General features: G+C 36.0%; 1 protein-coding gene across 4 annotated transcripts in view; it reads right to left on the bottom strand.

Annotated features, from left to right (window-relative positions):
* Positions 1-1,227: 1,227 nt before the first annotated feature.
* LOC143240282 (uncharacterized) overlaps positions 1,228-20,201 on the bottom strand; it is a 31,578-nt gene continuing 12,604 nt past the window's right edge. For 3 of the 4 annotated variants that reach the window (XM_076482478.1, XM_076482479.1, XM_076482475.1), the window contains 7 exons: positions 18,452-18,533; positions 14,265-14,341; positions 13,734-13,871; positions 10,421-10,555; positions 7,916-8,064; positions 6,297-6,456; positions 1,228-2,537 (listed from right to left, as the gene is read on the bottom strand). In XM_076482478.1, the coding sequence (XP_076338593.1) occupies positions 2,469-2,537; positions 6,297-6,456; positions 7,916-8,064; positions 10,421-10,555; positions 13,734-13,871; positions 14,265-14,341; positions 18,452-18,533 (810 nt within the window). In that variant the 3' untranslated portion in view covers positions 1,228-2,468. The remainder of the gene's footprint in view (positions 2,538-6,296; positions 6,457-7,915; positions 8,065-10,420; positions 10,556-13,733; positions 13,872-14,264; positions 14,342-18,451; positions 18,534-20,201) is intronic. The other variant, XM_076482476.1, reaches the window with a different exon arrangement.

Here is a 20,201-nt window from a genome sequence, read left to right on the forward strand (position 1 = left end):
GTGCTATATCCACCACTGGTATCGAAACCCGATTTCTATCACTGTTAGCCTGCTGACTTAGCACTGAGTCACTGGGACTGACTAGAAAGCATTTATTTCTGTTTCACTGAAGGAGACTGAATACAACGTATTTAATTAAATATTCCTTAAGACAGATCTCAACCAGATATACTGGTTTATTGCCTGTTATCCCTTATAAAATAACTCGTGCAGTTTCTTTGGTTTTACCAGACAGTTTCTATGATAACATTTATATTTAGCTAAAGAAATCTTCAGCGCCTTCACATACCTACGCCAGAAGGCTCACATTTTTCACGCCTCTAGCTTACCTGTATTTATATAAGTTATAAAAATATATTTCTGTATCAAGGAGTTTAATCTTAAAATACACCAAATTAGTTAAGAGCTATTTTGTAATCCGTATTTTCACAACAACAAAGTTAGCTGAAAAATGTTGATTTATCATTGAAGAGGAGTGAGAGAAACTGTATATATATATATATATACAATATTAGGCCAAAAGTTAGTGAGAAGATAATAAACCCAGTATCTCATTTGAAGAAAGTGATAGATAAGTGTATGTCTTTTAAAAAAATAGTTAATTTAGGCTACATCACTGTTCAAAGAAGCGGTAGATAAGTGTACGTGTTTAGAAAAATAGTTAATTTAGTCTATATCACTGTTCAAGGAAGCGGTAGATAAGTGTACGTGTTTAAAAAATAGTTAATTTAGTCTATATCACTGTTCAAGGAAGCGGTAGATAAGTGTACGTGTTTAGAAAAATGGTTTAGTCTATATCACTGTTCAAAGAAGCGGTAGATAAGTGTACGTGTTTAGAAAAATAGTTAATTTAGGCTATATCACTGTTCAAGGAAGCGGTAGATAAGTGTATGTGTTTGGAAAATAGTTAATTTAGTCTATATCACTGTTCAAAGAAACGGTAGATAAGTGTATGTGTTTAGAAAAATAGTTAATTTAGGCTATATCACTGTTCAAGGAAGCGGTAGATAAGTGTATGTGTTTGGAAAATAGTTAATTTAGTCTATATCACTGTTCAAAGAAACGGTAGATAAGTGTGTTTCTTTGAAAATAATGAATTTAGTCTGTGTGTCTGTTCAAGAAAACGATAGACAAGTGTGTGTGTCTGAGAAAATAGTGAACTTTGTCAGTAATCCTCTTCAAGGAGCTGGTAGGTTCGTGAGCGTGGTTGAAAACAGCAACATAAAACATTATTTATTGATTTATTGGTAAAGTTCTCTTCTACACCATAAGCATGTAATATTGGATGTCCACTTGGTGTTTAAACATCAGATGCATATTTATATATTTATCGTCTAACAGTTATACGATACTCTATAACCCAAGCGCTTTCAAAAGATAGGCCGTTCTTCTTCAGGGACAAATGGTTTACCCCTAAAGAAGACAGTTCAACCTTTCTAAAGCGTTCTGGTTATATAGTATATTATTTCTATGTTAAATTGATTTCTCAAATACGTACTTTTTCCAACATCAAAAATATAGTTACCGTCTAAACACAAGGACAGAACACTATTATTAATTCTGTATTCTGCCAATAGAACAATAAATAGTTTATTTAGGCATAGTTGAAATCTAAATGGAACGTGGTTTATTTATTTAAACTCAGTTTAGTTCTAACTGGAAGGAGGTTTGTTTATTTATTTAGATTTAGTTTAGTTCTAAATGGAACGTGATTTATATATTTAGGCTTAGATTAGTTTTAAATGGAAGGTGATTTATTTACTTAGGCCTACCTTTTTCTTGACAAAGCAAATAGGCATTTTGTCTAGACATGAATCATTACTGATCAAAACAGAGAACAAGTATTACAAATTATTTTCCAATTGGTACACCAACTTATCGTGTACCAATCAAAATAAAACTGCACTTTTCCAGAAAATTTGAATTCCATCGTAAGAAACTACTTTTTCACGCACCATTCCAAACAAATCCAACTAAATTTGTACATTATACAAAATTCGCGGGTGGTATAATATCAGGTATTGTTATTAATTAGGGACACATCCAAACCAATTAAGAGATTTCACAGAATCGTGAGTTTTGTGATACAAGTTATTGTTACTAAAGTAGCACAAATACAAACACAATTCTAGCAAACAAAAGCAGTTATATAACATTACACTAATTTTATTAAGCACACATTAAACATTATTAAATCTAATGAAACCTTGCGTTTTGACATCCGACAATTCTTTAACAAGCAAATCTCCTTATTTCATATTTTTACAACTTTCTCGTTAAATACGACACAAAATAAGTCATTTGAAATCTTAATATATAGCTTGCAATGTTTTTTACAGTTACACAAGGCATAAAAAAGCCTGGAACGATGAATAGATGAAGAAGTGATTTTCAACATCGCTGGGCAGAATACCAGCACAGCTTGTTGGGCAGATGGATGGATAAATTATCAGATAACGGTCTATAAATTACGATGAACATACGACGGTTGGGTTGTATGGTTCATGAAGAATGTTGCAAACATATTCCCGTAGAGCCTGAAACAAAAACATAAGAACAATATTAGTAAATTCTCCATTGTCCAGAAGTTTCTTAGAAAAAAAATCATTTTGGTCACTATCAATCACTGTTCAGGGAAATGGTATATGGATGTTGGTATGTCTTAAAAATGAGCCAATTCAATTAATAGCACTGAAGGAAGTGATAGATATGTAATTGTGTGTCTTAAAAAAGAGTGAATAATTTAGTCACTATCTCTGTTCCAAGAAGTGGTAGACAAGTATGTATGTGTCTTAGAAAATAGTCAATTTAGTCAGTAGCTCTGTTTGAGGATGTGGTAGACAAGTGTGTATGTGTCTTAGAAAATAATCAATTTAGTCAGTATCTCTGTTCCAAGAAGTTTTAGACAAGTGTGTATGTGTCTTAAAAAATAATCAATTTAGTCAATATCTCTGTTCAAGGAACTGATACATAAGTGTGTATGTGTCTTAGAAAATACTTAATTTATTAAGCATCATTGTTTGACGAAGTTGTATATAAGAGTGTGTGGTTGTAAACACTATTTACTGATTTTGTGGTAACGTTCCTTGTATAAAATAATAAAATGATAATTGAGCTTCGTTATCTTTCGTCTATGACAAAATAAAACTGCTGTTTTAAAATAGTTCAGATCCCCCCACTGTTCAACTGTAAGCCCAAAACATGTCTGATAATATTTCTCGTGGTGTGAAATGCTAATGAATTTCTCATTTATCACACATTTATAGATTAACATTTGGTAAAGACTCTTTTGTTTGTTTACAGTCTACTAAAATTTCATGCCAGCATGTGTGTGACCACCCATAAACAGCAACGTATGTCACATTAAAATCAAAATATTCATAAGACGATGAACGGCCCGGCATAGCCAGGTGGTTAGGACGCTCGACTCGTTATCTGAGTTCGAATCTCTGTCACACCAAAAATGCTCGCCCTTTCAGCCGTAGGAAAGCTATAATGTGACGGTCAATCCCACTATTCGTTGGTAAAAGAGTAGCCCAAGAGTTGGCGGTGGGTGGTGATGACTAGCTGCCTTCCCTTTAGTCTTACACTGCAAAATTAGGGACGGCTAGCGCAGATAGCCCTCGAGTAGCTTTGCGCGAAATTCAAAACAAGCAAACAATCTACTGTTTTCTTGGTGAGTTTAATTAGTGTGTTCCTCTAACTTCGTGAACTTACATATTATTTCATTTATCTTTGAAGCAACATTTGAGACTCATTACAGAGTCCTTCATCAGATTTTGGAAAATTTCAACAAAAGAGGTTTCTGTAGTCAAGTGCGTGGTGGTGAGATGTTTCAGACAGTCTCACCTATGACACATGCAGCTATCATCACATAACTATTGTTGATATTCACGTGAGGCGAGCCTAGTTTGGTAAAACCAGCTGAGTTTTCTCGCGGACTTTAACGCGGTAGTTGTAACCTGCTCATATAATATAATTTATTAAATATCTGATTTGCGTTATACTTGAATACAATAGCATCATGGATAATGTTTCATTTTACGTTGATGTTTTTCCTTTTCGAAAAACTTGAAAATGATAAAGTCATGTGCACATGACTCGCTGTTCATCGCCATGTTGTTTTAATAAAACTGCTCGACAAAGAAACTCGTGAAGGTGGGTCAGTAACTGTAAACTATGAAGTTCGTGCTTTAAAACAGAACAGTAAAAACATCCGATACTATATAATTATTTAAATAACTTTATATAATGAACATAATAAGGCTTGTCGAAGAATACCAAAGTAAATCCAAAGAAATAAGGCATTGTAAACCAATTAGAATTAATTACGATATGAATCGTAACGTTCAAAACAAAAATAGAAAAGTGGTTCACATAACTTATTTCAGTGTTTGGAGAATATGAATTATAAGGTGTCTGTATAATTTTAGTTGAGACAAGATGTGTTTGGTTGGTTGGTTTTTGAATATCGCACAAAGCTACACGAGGGCTGTCTGCACTAGCCGTCCATAATTTAGCAGTGTAAGACCAGAAAAAGGCAGATAGTATCACCGCCAACTGTTGGGCTACTCTTTTACTAACGAATAGTTGGATTGACCGTAACATTAACACGCCCACACAGCTGAAAGGTCGAGCATGTTTAGTGTACATGGATCCGAGCCCGCGACTGTCAGATTACGAGTCGAGCGCTCTAAGCACCAGGCCATGATTTAGGCAAGGAAACAGCATCACGTAATTTAAAATAAGAGTGCAGACTGGAAGTTGGTCTAAGATGTAGATATTTTTATATTCAAGGCCTTTTTTTCAAAAGCGTTTCCTTTTACATTTCTCTTAGCTGGAGCACCAATTAAAAAACAGTTTCAATGAAACTTTGCAAATTTTTCATAATAGTGACGAAACCACATCTAGCGAGTTTTCAATAGTCTTTGTCTTTAACTCTTTAACATGTAAGTTTGATTGTTTGTTTCGTATTTCGCGAGAGCTGTGTGTGCTAGCCGTCCCTGTGGAAATATGGCGTCTCACTAAAAGTATATCAACTGATCTTAAGAACAAATTTGTAATATGTTATACTTGAAGTTATTCTATTATTAAAATGTTTATCATAGAATGCCTACATAACAGATTTAATGTAGATTTTTTATAAACGTTAATTCTATAAAATACTTAAAAACATTTCCTTTTCTTTCGAATTAGTTCCTGTGATATTTTTGACAGTTTAGAACATGCCCAAACAATATTATACTGCCATCTGTAAAGTTCTCTGATGTTTCAAAACTAATATTATCTGAGTTATTAAATCTTCCAATTTCCCATGTATTTTTTCCCCAAATGTTGAACAGCAAGAACTATTACAAAGAAACAGAAAAAATAGTCTATTATTTTTTCTAACATAGAGCATAAGACAAACATCAACCGAGATCACCAGCCTTTCAAATCATATTCTGCAAGAAGTGACCCAATAGTGGGATTAGATTACTTCAAACAACCAATCAAACATCGGTAATGTTCAGAAACCTACCATTGCTATCACATACATTAATGCTCGCCCCCCAGCGGCTCAGCGGTATGTCTGCGGACTTACAACGCTAAAAACCGGGTTTCGATACCTATGGTGGGCAGAGTACAGATAGCCCATTGTGTAGCTTTGTGCTTAATTCAAAAAACAACAAAAACAAACATTAATGCTCCCCCTTCAATGATACAGCGCCAGGTCTGCGGATTTACAACGCAGGAAACCGAATTTCGATACCCTGGTAGGAAGAGTACAGATAGCCCATTAAGGTGCTCTGTGATTATGTTAAAAGAAACAAACATACGTGGGGGTAGACAAAAAAAGCGGCCCCTTTGAAAATATTGTTAATTTGTTATATGTTTTTAGAAAGCCCTCGACGAGATCTCTTCAGACGTGATCTCAAATCGAAATTTTAACATGCTTTCCACAACCAGCTATAATTTTCATTATTTTACTTACATTTTCTCATAAAAACTGTTGTGCACCTATTATAGCTTCTTAGATCTTATTATTACAATTAGCCTACAAAATAATCAATGTGCCTCAATCGATTTCTTTAGATGTAATAAAAAAAAAACTCTTCGTGGTGCCTGAAACTTGTTCCTCAAGTAACCCAAAAAGTTAAAAAAGTTCATAAAAAAAATACATCACACCTCAATGTTTACTGTCAGAATTTAACTACACAATACTGTTCTTGGTAGATTTGAACTAAGAAAACAGTTATTAAGACCGTTTCGGTTGTTACGTAGTTTTCGTTACTCAGTTTGAACCAAACACCTGCCTGGTAAATGAAAACGTACTGTTCCATGTTCTGCACAGCGCCACCGCGGTCCCGCCTGAGTTTGTAGACTGAACGTGCAACGTCCACGGTTTGACTTTCTTCGTACAGTCGTATACAGCTATCGAGAGCTATAATAACACCCGTTCTGCCAGTACCAGGGCTGTATGCGTATAAAGAAACAACAAATATTACTCTAAGGGTTCTACTCTTTCCGTTATAATTATATACATATATATTAAAAACGTTCTAATTTTTTTATTTGCAGTTTACAACCAAACAATTTTTTTTCAATGATGACGAGAAAACCCACTTGTAGATAAAAATATATATGTAAAAACGTCTGGTTTGGGTTGAGAAAAAAAAATTTTTTGCGTAAAAAAATTCTTAACGCAAATCAGCCGTTTTTACATATATATTTTCCAAACATTTTTTTTGTTTTTCTTCTTCAAAACATAGCATACTTTATCATAGGTCATGACTTGTGACTTTCAAATAAACTGTAAATTAATGTAGTTCGTAAAGTCATATATTACTTTCACATAACAGCAAGTTGGTATAAATATAATTCTTTCATAATATTGAAAAAGACGCATTATAAACAGGAAAGATAAAAAAGAAACCTAAACCTTTCTTATAGCAACCTTTCAGAAAGTACTCGAGTAATTGAGCTCACTTTCTAATGTAATTTATTTTTTACGAATGCACGGTGCACCATAAAGGTCGTAACTTTTTTACTTTTGAACTATTTTACATCATTGTAGGTCGTAAAATTTTACTTTCAAATGTACTATGCATAAAAAGGTATTCGCAACTTCCTAAATTTAAACACTCTTCTGAAAAATACAGTATTAAAGTGTTAATAGAGATATTAAGGTTATTGACACAGTATGTCATAACGCGGTATAAAGTTTTACGTTAGGACTAAACACATTCTGCAGAGTTGATTGGGATTACATTTTACTTCAGAATACGCTGCGAAACAGAAAACTGGACAGATCTTCAAGATAGGGCGTCGTAAAGTCTTGTTTCTGGACACAGATAACACTGGTGTATATTAGATAGGCTTTTTTTGACGTGTTGCTTTATATTGTAGTCACTACTAGGATCTTATAATTGTTATATTAAAGGATATGCCAAAGAAGCCTTTCTTTTGTCACCAACGGTAAAGATCTTAAAGGTAAAGTCTTTTACGTTATCAGGGGTTCAATTCCCCTCGGTGGGCTGAGCAGATAGCCCGATGTGGCTTTGCTATAAGAAAAACACAAAAACACACTTTTATGTTATAATTTACATTGAGTAAGGACACTGTGTTAGTTGGTAAAATATAACATTTAACGTGCTGTTTCAGTCTACAGAGACATATAGTGAGCACAGAGGAACCGTATATAAAAACACCTTCTGGAAGCCCAGATGATCTTCATGACATCACTCAACTCCTTTTATATATATATCACTTACAGGGTTACACAACCGTTTCCTGTTTGCTACCGGAGGAGAAAGGTCCACCTTTCAAAAGCGCTCGGGCTATAGGGCTTTGTCCATTTTATGTAATGACACCAAAGATACAGTTTGGGCATACAAAATGCAGTTATGAAAAACAAAGTTATAAATTATCTTACCTGCAGTGTACAACGGTAGGGCTTGAGCTGCTGTTCATGTATACTCTGGCTTCAAGAAGAAAACTTATTACCTTATAAACATCACTAGGAACCCCATGAACTGGCCAATTGGTGTACCAAAAATGGGTGATATCACGACATTCGTTGAGCTGTTATATATACACATATATTTATTTAAAAATATAGATTGGAGTTTTGTAACCTACAATAAATGACGGTAGCATGTTATGTAACTACGGCTTTTTAATACAATTAAATCATCATAACAGAAATAAACGGAAAATTACAATACGTACGGAATGTTTATACATTCCACTAAAGACATGTGTTGTTGTAGGTGGCGCCACCTTAGCCTGATTATTAAAAACTATGTTCATTCAGAAGCTGCCGAAGTTCTCTGTCGTTTAACCGAAGTGCTTATACGACAGCAGTTAATAATCTTTTCAAACTTATTTTGGTAAAAAGGATAATACTAGTGCACCGTTTATGGCGTACTGTTGCACTAATAAAAAACGCCATGATTCGTGGAACGTTCTACCAATTTCAGGGATTCAATTCTTTTAGGCCCGGCATGGCCAGGTGGTTAAGGTACTCGACTGCTAAGCTGAGAGTCACGGGTTTGAATCCCTGTTACACCAAGCATGCTCGTCCTTTCAGCCTAGGAGCGTTATAATATGACGGTCAATCCCACTATTCGTTGGTAAAAGAGTAGCCCAAGAGTTGGCGGTGGGTGGTGATGACTAGCTGCCTTTTCTCTCGTTTTACACTGCTAAATTAAGGAAGGGTAGCGCAGATAGCCTTCGAGTAGCTTTACGTGAAATTCAAAACAAAACAAAACAATTCTTTCAGCTTGAATCGTAAGAGATTTCTAACAGCTTTTTTTTCTATATTCTCAGTAGTTTGTATGTAATTACTAACGTAAGCAGAGCACATGAGGAACACCTAATATTCTATCCTACTATTAATTAAACACCACGTTTTTATAGCAATTCAAATGTGATGTACGACCCCCAGTTCTGAAATCAAATAATTTTAATGACCTTGCCAACGGTCCTCGTTTCCATTCTAAAGTCCTGAGTGACCTTACGAACTCTGTAGCCCCATCCTATTCCAAATAATTGGTTTGTTTCCAAAAGATGCCGTCGGCGCGTCAGAACTATTCTGCGATCAAAGTAAAAATTGTCTAACTTGAAAAATAAACTCAAAATCCAGAGGTATTATTAAGACGTATAACATATAATATCATCGTTTATATCAGGAGAAATATTTGTTGTTGTTGTTTTTAATTTTGCACTAGTATTTAGTCAAATCATAATTAATTATTTCTAGACACACAATTAATATTATTCTTCATGTAGAATTAATTTGTCCTATTAATTATATCTGTTGTGTTTGATGAAATACCGTTGATATAGTAAGAAAATAAGTTGATTTAAAATCTCCGTTATAAACGGTGCGTCACATTTAGGTAGCGCGTAAGTGAAAAAACTCCCAGACTTTTAATTAGCTTTTCACAGAATGAGTTTGCTGCGTTACCGGTTCATTTAGTTTGCCATGCAGTTTAGTTTCTGGTATTTCCTTTAAGTGCTTTAAATGCTCTACACAAAGTTTTACATACAAGCACAAACAAAGTTGTTAAAATGCGCACTCGTGAACAATATTCGAGGGGAATCAAACTCAACAGTGCAGTTGGAAAGAATACACGTTAAACGTTCGAAAGTTTACACTCTAACCTTTCTACAGGCAGTTAGATGAATTAATTAATATACAGTATATGTTTTTTTTTTTGTTTCAAGAGATATGTCGCTCACACAGAGATTACAATAGATTATAATGACGGGTTTTGCAAAATGTGCGAAGAATAAACAATTCATAAATAATACAGAGTGTTCGGAAAGTCACTGTGCAGTTTTGTCTCTTAATAAATATATACGTACACAATGACTCTCCGAACACCCTATAGAATAGTTTTAAAAAACCATTCGTACACTCAATTATTCTCAAACGTTTACGTCCTCGAATCACTTCAGCGTGGCAAAAGACTTCCAACGAATTATCTACCAGTTCTACTCTACCCATTTTCGCTTGCCACCGCAAAAAAAAAACAAACCAAACTCATCAGTGACTTGCAATCTGGACCACCTGGAGAACTCTCATGAAACACCAGTATAGCTCACATACCACACTTTGAGAACCACTGCTTTAAGAAACGTAAAATTGTAAACTGTGGAGAAAATTAACAAGTTGCAGACTTGTACATTATAAGTTCGCATTGCGGTACAAACTGTTTACCTGTTTTATTAACGGACTTGAATCGCACTTCGTAAGTCACGTTTTAACTTATGGTAAAGAAGATTTAGGCCTGCTTCGTTTTGTGACGTCAGACACCAGTACCTAACCTTAGTAACCTTTGTCTTGTTTCTATATCAAAAGAGTAGCGGCCACAGATCGATGTCTAGTGTTTGTTTTTGTTTTATTTAAATTACCTACAAAGAAAATACTCACGTCAGTTCTACGTAGGTGAAACATCGATATCGTGTAATTTTCGTCAATTTCTTTTTTCTTCAGCGACACCTGGTATTGACCATAAGAACGATCACAATCCGTCAGCTTGCTTGGAAAGTATGGAGCACACCGAGGCTAAAAGGAGAGGATCAGCTTACAACAGGTAGAAAAAAGCATTCATTCAATTTTCTTTCTTATTAACTAGACAATTCTGCCTTTGTGGTTTTGGTAAAAAAAAATCCAAATGAAGCTCAAAAAAGAAAAAGCTGAAATGGACAAGAAGGAAGAGAATCAATAAACAGCTATTACATACTTCAGTCGCCCTCTATCAAGGGTGTGGCATGGCCAGGGGGTTAGGGCGCTCGACTAGTAGTCCGAAGGTCGCAGGTTCGAATCCCCGTCACACTAAACATGCTCGTCTTTTCAGCAGTGGGGACGTTATAATATTCCAGTCAATCCCATTATTCGCTGGTAAAAGAGTAACCCAAGAGTTGGTAGCGATGATTAGGTGCCTTCCCTCTTGTCTTGCACTAATTAGGGACGGCTAGCGCTAACAGCCCTCGTGTAGCTTTCGTCTTCTGCTAGTTTTAAGTTTTCTCTGTTTGTTGTTCACATTTTCCTTCGTAGTGGACCTGTGGTATTATAGCGCTAAAATTTGGATTAGATCCCCGTTGTGGGCACAACAAAAATAATCCACTGTGTAGCGTTGCGTGTTTGAAAACAAACAAGCAACATCTGAAGCCAACTGTTCCACCCACGCTTTATGATAACAGTGTCCCTCTACAGAATATTTATAAAAATTATTTTGATGTGACTCTCGAACGTGCTACCACTTTCTCATTTAGTGACGTGGCTGACTCGTGCTTACCTATATTAATCACTTTACGTAATGATCGAGAATATTGTAATAATATGTGTGCTTGCTGCTTAACTTTCCATATCTTTTTAATCATAAGTTCGCCGTAAAAAATCTGATATGCATATCATTGTATCTGTTAAGTACAAAGAAAATACCGGTTTAGTGATAAAGCACATTGAAATGCATGCCTACATTAATAATTGTAGTGTAAGGGTTGATCTCATTGTAATAATATATATCCTTACAACTTTGTTCTCCTCATTTTTCGAATTTCATATTCACCCTAAAAAAATCTGATATATGTATGTATATATCGTCGTTTTTATTAAATACGAAACAAATACCTGTTTAATGTTTATTTGTAGTTAAGCGCCAACCTACACAATAGGTTAGCTGTGCTCTGCCAGCCATGGGTATCAAAACACCGTATCTGGCACTGTAAGTCCTCATACATACCGCTGTGCCACTGGGTGGCACTAACGTTATGTGATAGTAGTACATTTATGTGTACGTGTGTTTGGATTCATTGTGTACTCGCATGTACTAAATAGTCAGTTTATAAAGTTCTCTTAAATAAAATAATAATGACAACGTCTCTTTTTAGTTTGTTTTGAATTTCGTGCAAAGCTACACGAGAACTATCTGCGCTATCCATCTCTAATTTATCAGTGTAAGCGTAGAGAGAAGGCAGCTAGTCATCACCACCCACTGCCAACTCTTGGGTTAGTTACTTTTATCAACGAATAGTGGGATTGATCATAACATTATAACGCCCCACGGCTGATAGGGCGAGCAAGTTTGGTGTGACGGGGATCCGAACCCCCAATCTTCAAATTATGAATAGATGGCCCTAACCACCTGGCTATGGTAGACCTTCTCTTTCCTCTTTGGGCCCGGCATGGCCAAGCGTATTGAGGCGTGCGACTCGTAATCTGAGGGTCGCGGGTTCGCATCCCTGTTGCGTCAAACATGATCGCCCTTTCAGCCGTGGGGCGTTATAATGTGACGGTCAATCCCACTATTTGTTGGTAAAAGAGTAGCCCAAGAGTTGGCGGTGGGTGGTGATGACTAGCTCCCTTCCCTCTAGTCTTACACTGCTAAATTAGGGACGGCTAGCACGGATAGCACTCAAGTAGCTTTGTGCAAACAAAACAAACAAAACCTTTCTTCTTTCTCAACTTGTCCTGCTTTTTTTTTTGTAATATTTAAACATGTTTCGATCCAACCTGAAGTATATTTTTAACTAAAAGTCTAGTTATTTGTAAAAGTGTAAATAGAAATAAATATTTTTAGCAGAGAAAACTATGTTCATAGTATCACTGTATTCACACAGGCGCCATTTTCTTGAGTTGTGCTTTATTTGTAACGTTACGCGAGCCGTTCACGAGACATGACACCTTAGAGAATAACATACGTGGCAACACAATACTTAGTCGCTCAGTTCATGTTTCCAATAAAGCTTTTACCTTCAATGAAACCTCAAGAGCTTACAAGCGGACATTAAAAACGAAGATATCTGAACTCTTGCGTAGGTAACCTTAACAGTTCAGTTAACTTTGGTAAAATGTGAACATATTGCAAGCTAGTTGTTTTAACATGTGCAGAACAAACCTTTAAGTCTTTTCTTGAACTTTCAAGTAAGCATCACTAAACATATAGTGTTATCATTTATGGGACATTGACCTCTTCTGTGTCACAGTCTATAAACTATACAAACTGGTACTACGTTAAACTTCTTAAGCCTCGTACTAGCCATTTCCCAGACTGTTACTGTCACGACCTCTAAGTCGAGCTTAAACATATATTCAAATCAATAGTACTGTATGTGTGTTCGTGTGTCTTCTTATAGCAAGGCCACATTGGGCTATCTGCTGTGTCCACTGAGGGGACTCGTACCCCTGATTTTATCGTCGTAAATCCGTAGACAGCGGGGGACAGCAGTATTGTATGTACTTTTTGGGGGGACATGACAAAGAGGAAGTAAGAGACAAGAAGTTAAAAGATATACATAAATATCGAAAGCATGATTCAGAAATGTCAAGGTAGAAAACATGGGGAGAGTCACGGGGGTGCACACACAAAGTTTGGTGCGATAGCAAACTGCCCATTTAAATAAATAATTATGAGGGAAAGTTGTTGTTTCAATCGGTAACACAACAACCTCGGTTAACACAGTAAATAAAGAGTAACCAGTTGTTGTTACCCCCCCCCCAATTCAAATATACAAATTTATTTCGCCAACATTTAATAAAGTATACAGTAGTCAGTTGAGTTTAAAATTACAACTATGTAGGAATAAAGCAACTATTCATGCTATTTCTAGTCTTAAGGTACATCCCTAACACTCGAATCTTTTTTTCTGGGTGAAATCGAAATTTCAAAGCTCTCTGCATTTGTTGCAAAAACCTTTTCCAAGTCAATAAAAGGGGGGAACAAACATTATATAAAACTTACCATCCCTTTCTCTGAAAGTTGGGTCAGCATTATGATAACTTGACATTTCTGTTCCCACACCATTTGCCAAAAACTTGAAATTGTTTCCAAGAGAGGGCCTTGTGTGGCAATGTAAGCAATGGACTTGCCATCGTAACCCTAAATAAAAGAATACATATTAAGAGTATACTTCATAAATATGTATTTAGAAATATAACAAGTCATCGGTGTGTCAGCCGATCCTTTAAACTCTCCATTTGTTGGAATGAGTTTCAAGCAAGAAAACGTCATGACATCGAATGTTATATACGAACACTTTGAGTCTTTGGGTATCTATTCTAACATTATTCATAATAAAATCGATTATTTCTGATTCATGTGCTGTTTATACTGGTGTGGTCTATTGTACTGAAAAAAATGAAGTTTCAGCTAATACTTGTCATACAATAGTGTACCAAAGATGACATGTGACATAAAGTTCACACAAAAATAATCTTACCAGCAATTGTTCCTTAGAAACAATTCAACATTGATATATATATATATACTTACCCTCACATAGTTAGCATTGATGTAGTCTGAGTGTGGTTCTCCTGGACGTGGCTTTAGGAAGACCCGAGTTTCTGGAACTAAACCGTGTTAAAAATAAATGTAAGTTACAACCTATTCAATATTTCTATAAATTAGGCACCTCAACTTCTGTGCCACAAGTTCTGACTATTAAATCAGTTTCACACACGTTGTACCAAGAAACATTTTACCACCATTATATTCTCACATATATTATCCAATTGCTTTATATTTCACACCAAATATTGATTCAACACCTAACAACCTGTTCAGTTGCTTTATAGTTCACACCAACTATTGATTCAACACCTAACAACTTGTTCAGTTGCTTTATATTTCACACCAACTATTGATTCAACACCTAACAACCTGTTCAGTTACTTTATAGTTCACACCAACTATTGATTCAACACCTAACAACTTGTTCAGTTGCTTTATAGTTCACACCAACTATTGATTCAACACCTAACAACTTGTTCAGTTGCTTTATATTTCACACCAAATATTGATTCAACACCTAACAACCTGTTCAGTTGCTTTATATTTCACACCAAATATTGATTCAACACCTAACAACCTGTTCAGTTGCTTTATATTTCACACCAACTATTGATTCAACACCTAACAACCTGTTCAGTTGCTTTATATTCCACACCAAATATTGATTCAACACCTAACAACCTGTTCAGTTGCTTTATATTTCACACCAAATATTGATTCAACACCTAACAACCTGTTCAGTTGCTTTATATTTCACACCAACTATTGATTCAACACCTAACAACCTGTTCAGTTGCTTTATATTCCACACCAAATATTGATTTAACACCTAACATCGTGTCAAGCTATTTTATATTCCACACCAAATGTTGATTCAACACCTAACATCGTGTCAAGCTATTTTATATTCCACACCAAATGTTGATTCAACACCTAACATCGTGTCAAGCTATTTTATTTTCCACACCAAATATTGATTCAACACCTATCATTGCACTCAGCCATGTTATATTTCACACCGAGTATTGATTCAGCATCTAATATCGCGTCTAGTTGCTTTGTTTCACACCAGATATTGTTTCAACTAATATCGCGTCCGTTAATCATATAGAACACCTAGGTCCTATAATTATCTACCACACGTGTTGTACAACAACTATGCACCACGCCTCTTGGTTATTTCTCTATCGCATGCTATTCAATAAAGCTTAGAAAAGCGTTCTGTCTAGTATTCAATACCTCACATTTTGTTCAATCTCTATACCACACTGTCAGTCATTATTTATGTGTGATTCCCGTTATATTTACACAGTCTTTACTATAAATCCCTAATTCTGTGCTTCATTGTATCTCATTTTCTGTAGAGTAATTAACAACCACACAATATGTCTGTTCCACCCTGTACTACACTTCTTTTCTCACTAACCAAAATATTACAAAACCCAAACAATATAATAGATTGTTCCTTATTTCGCGTTTGTACCACGTAGTTATTTATACGTTAAATAAATAAACTCACCAGGGGTCTGAAAAATGTAGACAATAAAATGCACGAGCATCAATGTTCGATATAATATTTGAAAGTCCAGAAGAATATCTAGTTTTGAATGGGATGTTAAATTTGGGGATTGATTGGCGGTATCTGAGTTCTGGGCATGAATAAGCTGACTAACAAATCAAAGGTCTCTGTATCCTAATTCTAAATTACACTGATAAACTCCTTCATGATTGGTTCACTGAACATGATACAAACTTACAACGTATATTGTGACCTGCGCAGTGTCATTATCTCACTAATATCGAGAAACTATACTATGTCTACAACAGTCTATCAGAAGACAAGACCAATGGGTCTTGTACTCGACCTTGTCTGGAAGTAATAAAAATTGAGGAATGGTAAAAGACTGGAGTAGATACTTTCTATGTATCAGAAAAGTTACACCCACAAGAAGATTCACGTGTTTCAACTTATGTAATAAAAGTTTTCTTGTTTGATTTTGAATTTCGCGCAGAGCTACACGAGGGCTATCCGTCCCTAATTTAGCAGTTAGTCATCACCATCCGCCGCCAATTCTTGGGCTATTCTTTTACCAACGAATAGTTGGATTGACTGTAACATTATAATGCCCCCGCAGCTGAAGGGGCATGTTTGGTGTGACAGTGATTCGAACCCTCGACCCTCCGATTAGGAGTCGAGTGCCTTAACCACCTGGCCATGCCGGGCCCTCTTAATAAAAGTAAATAACGTTTGTTTTGGGCTCACAACCTCTGCAATTTTTGTCAAGGCGAGGTTCAAGTAATCGTACTGATGGTTCTAGATTTATCTATTTATTCTTAAAGTTACTTTTTTGGGAAGATTAGTTCTACTATTTCGTAAGTAGAAAGATTATTTTTAATTACCCGTGGTGCCAGTGCATTAGATCTACGTGTGACGTATTCATATTCGCACCCTGAAAATTGAGAAAATTAAAGTTATCCGTGACGGAAAACGAAAGCGAAACGGAAAAATTGTGAACCATATTGCAAGTCTACATGCAAAATTCGCGAAGTCGAGGTTGCACATCGTGTAATAAAAATGTTTTTCCAATATCATATAAGCAAGAGTTCCATTATAGGATGATGTAGTATCCAGGCTGTACTTAAGGCACGTAGATTTTCTATTATTTCATCCAGTGAATTTACATCTGTACTGGGCCCGCCATGGCCAGGTGGTTAAGGCACTTGACACGCAATCTGAGAGTCACGGGTTCGAATCCCGTCACACCAAACATGCTCACCATTTCAGCCGTGTGAGCATTACAATATGTCCATCAATCCCGCTATTCGTTGGTTGTTGTTTTTGAATTAAGCACAAAGCTACTCAATGGGCTATCTGTACTCTGCCCACCACGGGTATCGAAATCCGGTTTTTAGCGTTGTAACTATTCGTTGGTAAATGTCGGCGATGGGTGGTGATGACTATCTGCCTTCCCTCTAGTCTTACACTGCTAAATTAAGGAGAGCTAGCGCAGATAGCCCTCGTGCAGCTTTGCGCGAAATTCAAAACAAACAAACATCTTTACCGCATATTTTATCGAATTACTTGGTAGCACAGCCTACGTCCACTATAATTCTAAGATTCACAAAGTGTACCTTGTATTATATTCATTATTCTTTCTGTAAAAACATATTCCATTAATTATGCCTACCATTGTTTAATACGCAAATTCTATATGATAAATATTACTGGCCAGGTTCTAATGGGTCTTTTGAAATAATAATCAGTGATGACGAGAAACCCACTTGTTGAGAAATTTATATGCAAAAACGGCTCGTTTGGGCTGAGAAAACACTTTACATAGTGAACCTGACGATGACCGAAGAAGGTCGAAACGTTGTTCGCTCTTCTATGTAAAGTGTTTTCTCAGCCCAAACGAGCCGTTTTTGCATATAAATAATGGGTCTTTTGTTTCCGTAACATACGTTTCACTTGTAGCATACAATATACACCCTCTCTCGCTATCTTAGCGCAGATTGTGGCCAAATGTTTTGTACCTAACGTTGTATGTACAGTCAATATCGTATATGCCGTAAACTAACTTTGTTATACACATCTTATACGTCATTCGAATTCTGTTAGTAATTATCACGTTATCCTGGTATCTGTTAAGAAGATTTCTCTCAAATGATTGCTCATACTTTTCTATTTAAGATAATGCATTTAACTAAACTAGTTAACTTAGTCTGTTCCCTAGTGCGCAGTGGTAATTTTATAGATTTACAACGCTAAAATCCAGGGTTCGATTCCACCGATGAACACAGAAGATAATTTATGGCGGCTCTGCTCTACAAAAAAATGAACAAACAAACAATAATCTGCAACTAAAAACTCCTTTGTTCAGATTTCAACATTATGTCGCGAAGCCTTTAGATGAACATTCCTATAATTCATCTTTTACTTGTGGTGCAGCGTGATTTTTAAAAACATATTATATAATAGCATTTCAAATACTTTTAACGGCCTGGTACCAGTAAACAAAATTACACCAACACAACAAAATGATCACCTAGAGTTTATGATCCGTTCTATTGTACTCGAAAACTGTATTGTTATTTGTGATTTTTGACCTTTACATACAATTCAAGCTCTGGTGTCGTAACGACATCAAGTACCATATAACAACTCTTACCGGGTATGATATTTGCATATCGATTTTTCACTTCTGTCCCAGGTAGAGCTTCATCGACTCTCGGCATATTCATCGGTATTTTCTGGAGAAAAGTATAATTCGTAGTAAAGGAAACACATATAGTTTAAATGGCATACTTGATGCGTGATATATTTAACTAACGTATTACGCTTAATATAAGTCGTGTATTGGGTCTTATATGTATGTTCAACTTACTGTGTGTCACATTCATAATGACAGAGTAGTTCAATAGGTGACATATATACATACATGGTTTGTTAGATTTAACGTGTTACTTCAGTATGAAATATCAGTTTAATGTGTGTTATTTGCATGGAATGTTAGATTAATGTGTGTCACATTAATATAGTACACTAGTCTAAATGTGTATCTTATTTTTATGGTATATCAAATTTGCTGTGTGTCACATCCATATGATAGAGTAGTTCAGTGTGTGTCCATCAGTTTGGTTTGGTTTTAATTTCGCCCAAAGCTACACGAGGACTATCTGCTCTACCCGTTCCTAATTTAGCAGTGTAAGACTAGAGAGAAGACAGTTAGTCATCACCACCCACCTCAAACTCTTGGGCTACTCTTTTATCAACAAATAGTGGGATTCACCGTCACTTTATAACGCCCTCACGGTTGAAATGGCGAGCATATTTTGTGTGACGGGATTCGAACCCGCGACCCTCGGTTTACGAGTCGAGTGCCTTAACCACCTTGCCATACCGACACTTTGTGGCATGGATGCACTATGAGAGCAACAATCAAATTTCAGTATTCTGTCGAGAGTTACTGGTGGTCGCTTTTAACTGAATGCCTTCTCTTCAGTCTTTCAGCCTAAAATTAGGGACGACTTTGCGCAGATAGCCCTTTTGGTAACTTTATGTGAAACTTTTAAACAACAGTATATCCTATCAAGTACGATTAACGGAGTATCATTTGATTCTAAATAACAAAAAGCAATGGGTAATGTTCCACTAAGTCTTTAGTCAGATGTATATTGTCCTAAATGTGTTTTTTTTTGTTTTTTACATGACAATTTTATTTGACTGTTGAAAGTCAATAAACGCTTTTGTAACTAGGATAACAGGCCCGGCATGGCCAGGTGGTTAATGCACTCCACTCGTAATCCGAGGGTCGCGGATTCGATTCCTCATCGCAACAAACATGCTCGCCCTTTCAGTCGTAGGGGAATTATAATGTGACGGTCAGTCCCACTATTCGTTGATAAAAGGGTAGCCCAAGAGCTGGCGGTGAGTAGTTATGACTAACTGCTTTCCCTCTAATCCTACACTGCTAAATTAGGAACGGTTAGCGCAGATAGCCCTCGTGTAGCTTTGCAGGAAATTCAAAACAAACCAAACTAGGATAACAGCTTCGCTAAATGTTGTTTGAACTGAGTTTCGTTCAGTTCATCTTGTGGTTATTCAAATTCACTGATGTCCAATAGTTAGAGCAGATTCGGAAAAGTCTGCTTAGAAAATAAATCGAAAATGAACAGTAAATACAAATTAAACGTGTGAATGAGTGAAACACATCTTTGTTCACATGAATAACCGATGGACTGGCAGATTTCTAATTCGCAAACTGACTGCTGCTGGAATGAAGACAGAGACTTCCTACACCAGGGCAATAGGTACAAGATCAGATGAAGACTAATGAAATCCAGGATTGTGGAGATATCCTACTTTAACAGCCATACGAAAGTAATGGTGCGGTATCCCACAACTCATTGGGTTACATA

Source organism: Tachypleus tridentatus, chromosome 13, assembly GCF_004210375.1.
Source record: "Tachypleus tridentatus isolate NWPU-2018 chromosome 13, ASM421037v1, whole genome shotgun sequence".
In the NCBI taxonomy this organism is placed as follows: domain Eukaryota; kingdom Metazoa; phylum Arthropoda; class Merostomata; order Xiphosura; family Limulidae; genus Tachypleus; species Tachypleus tridentatus.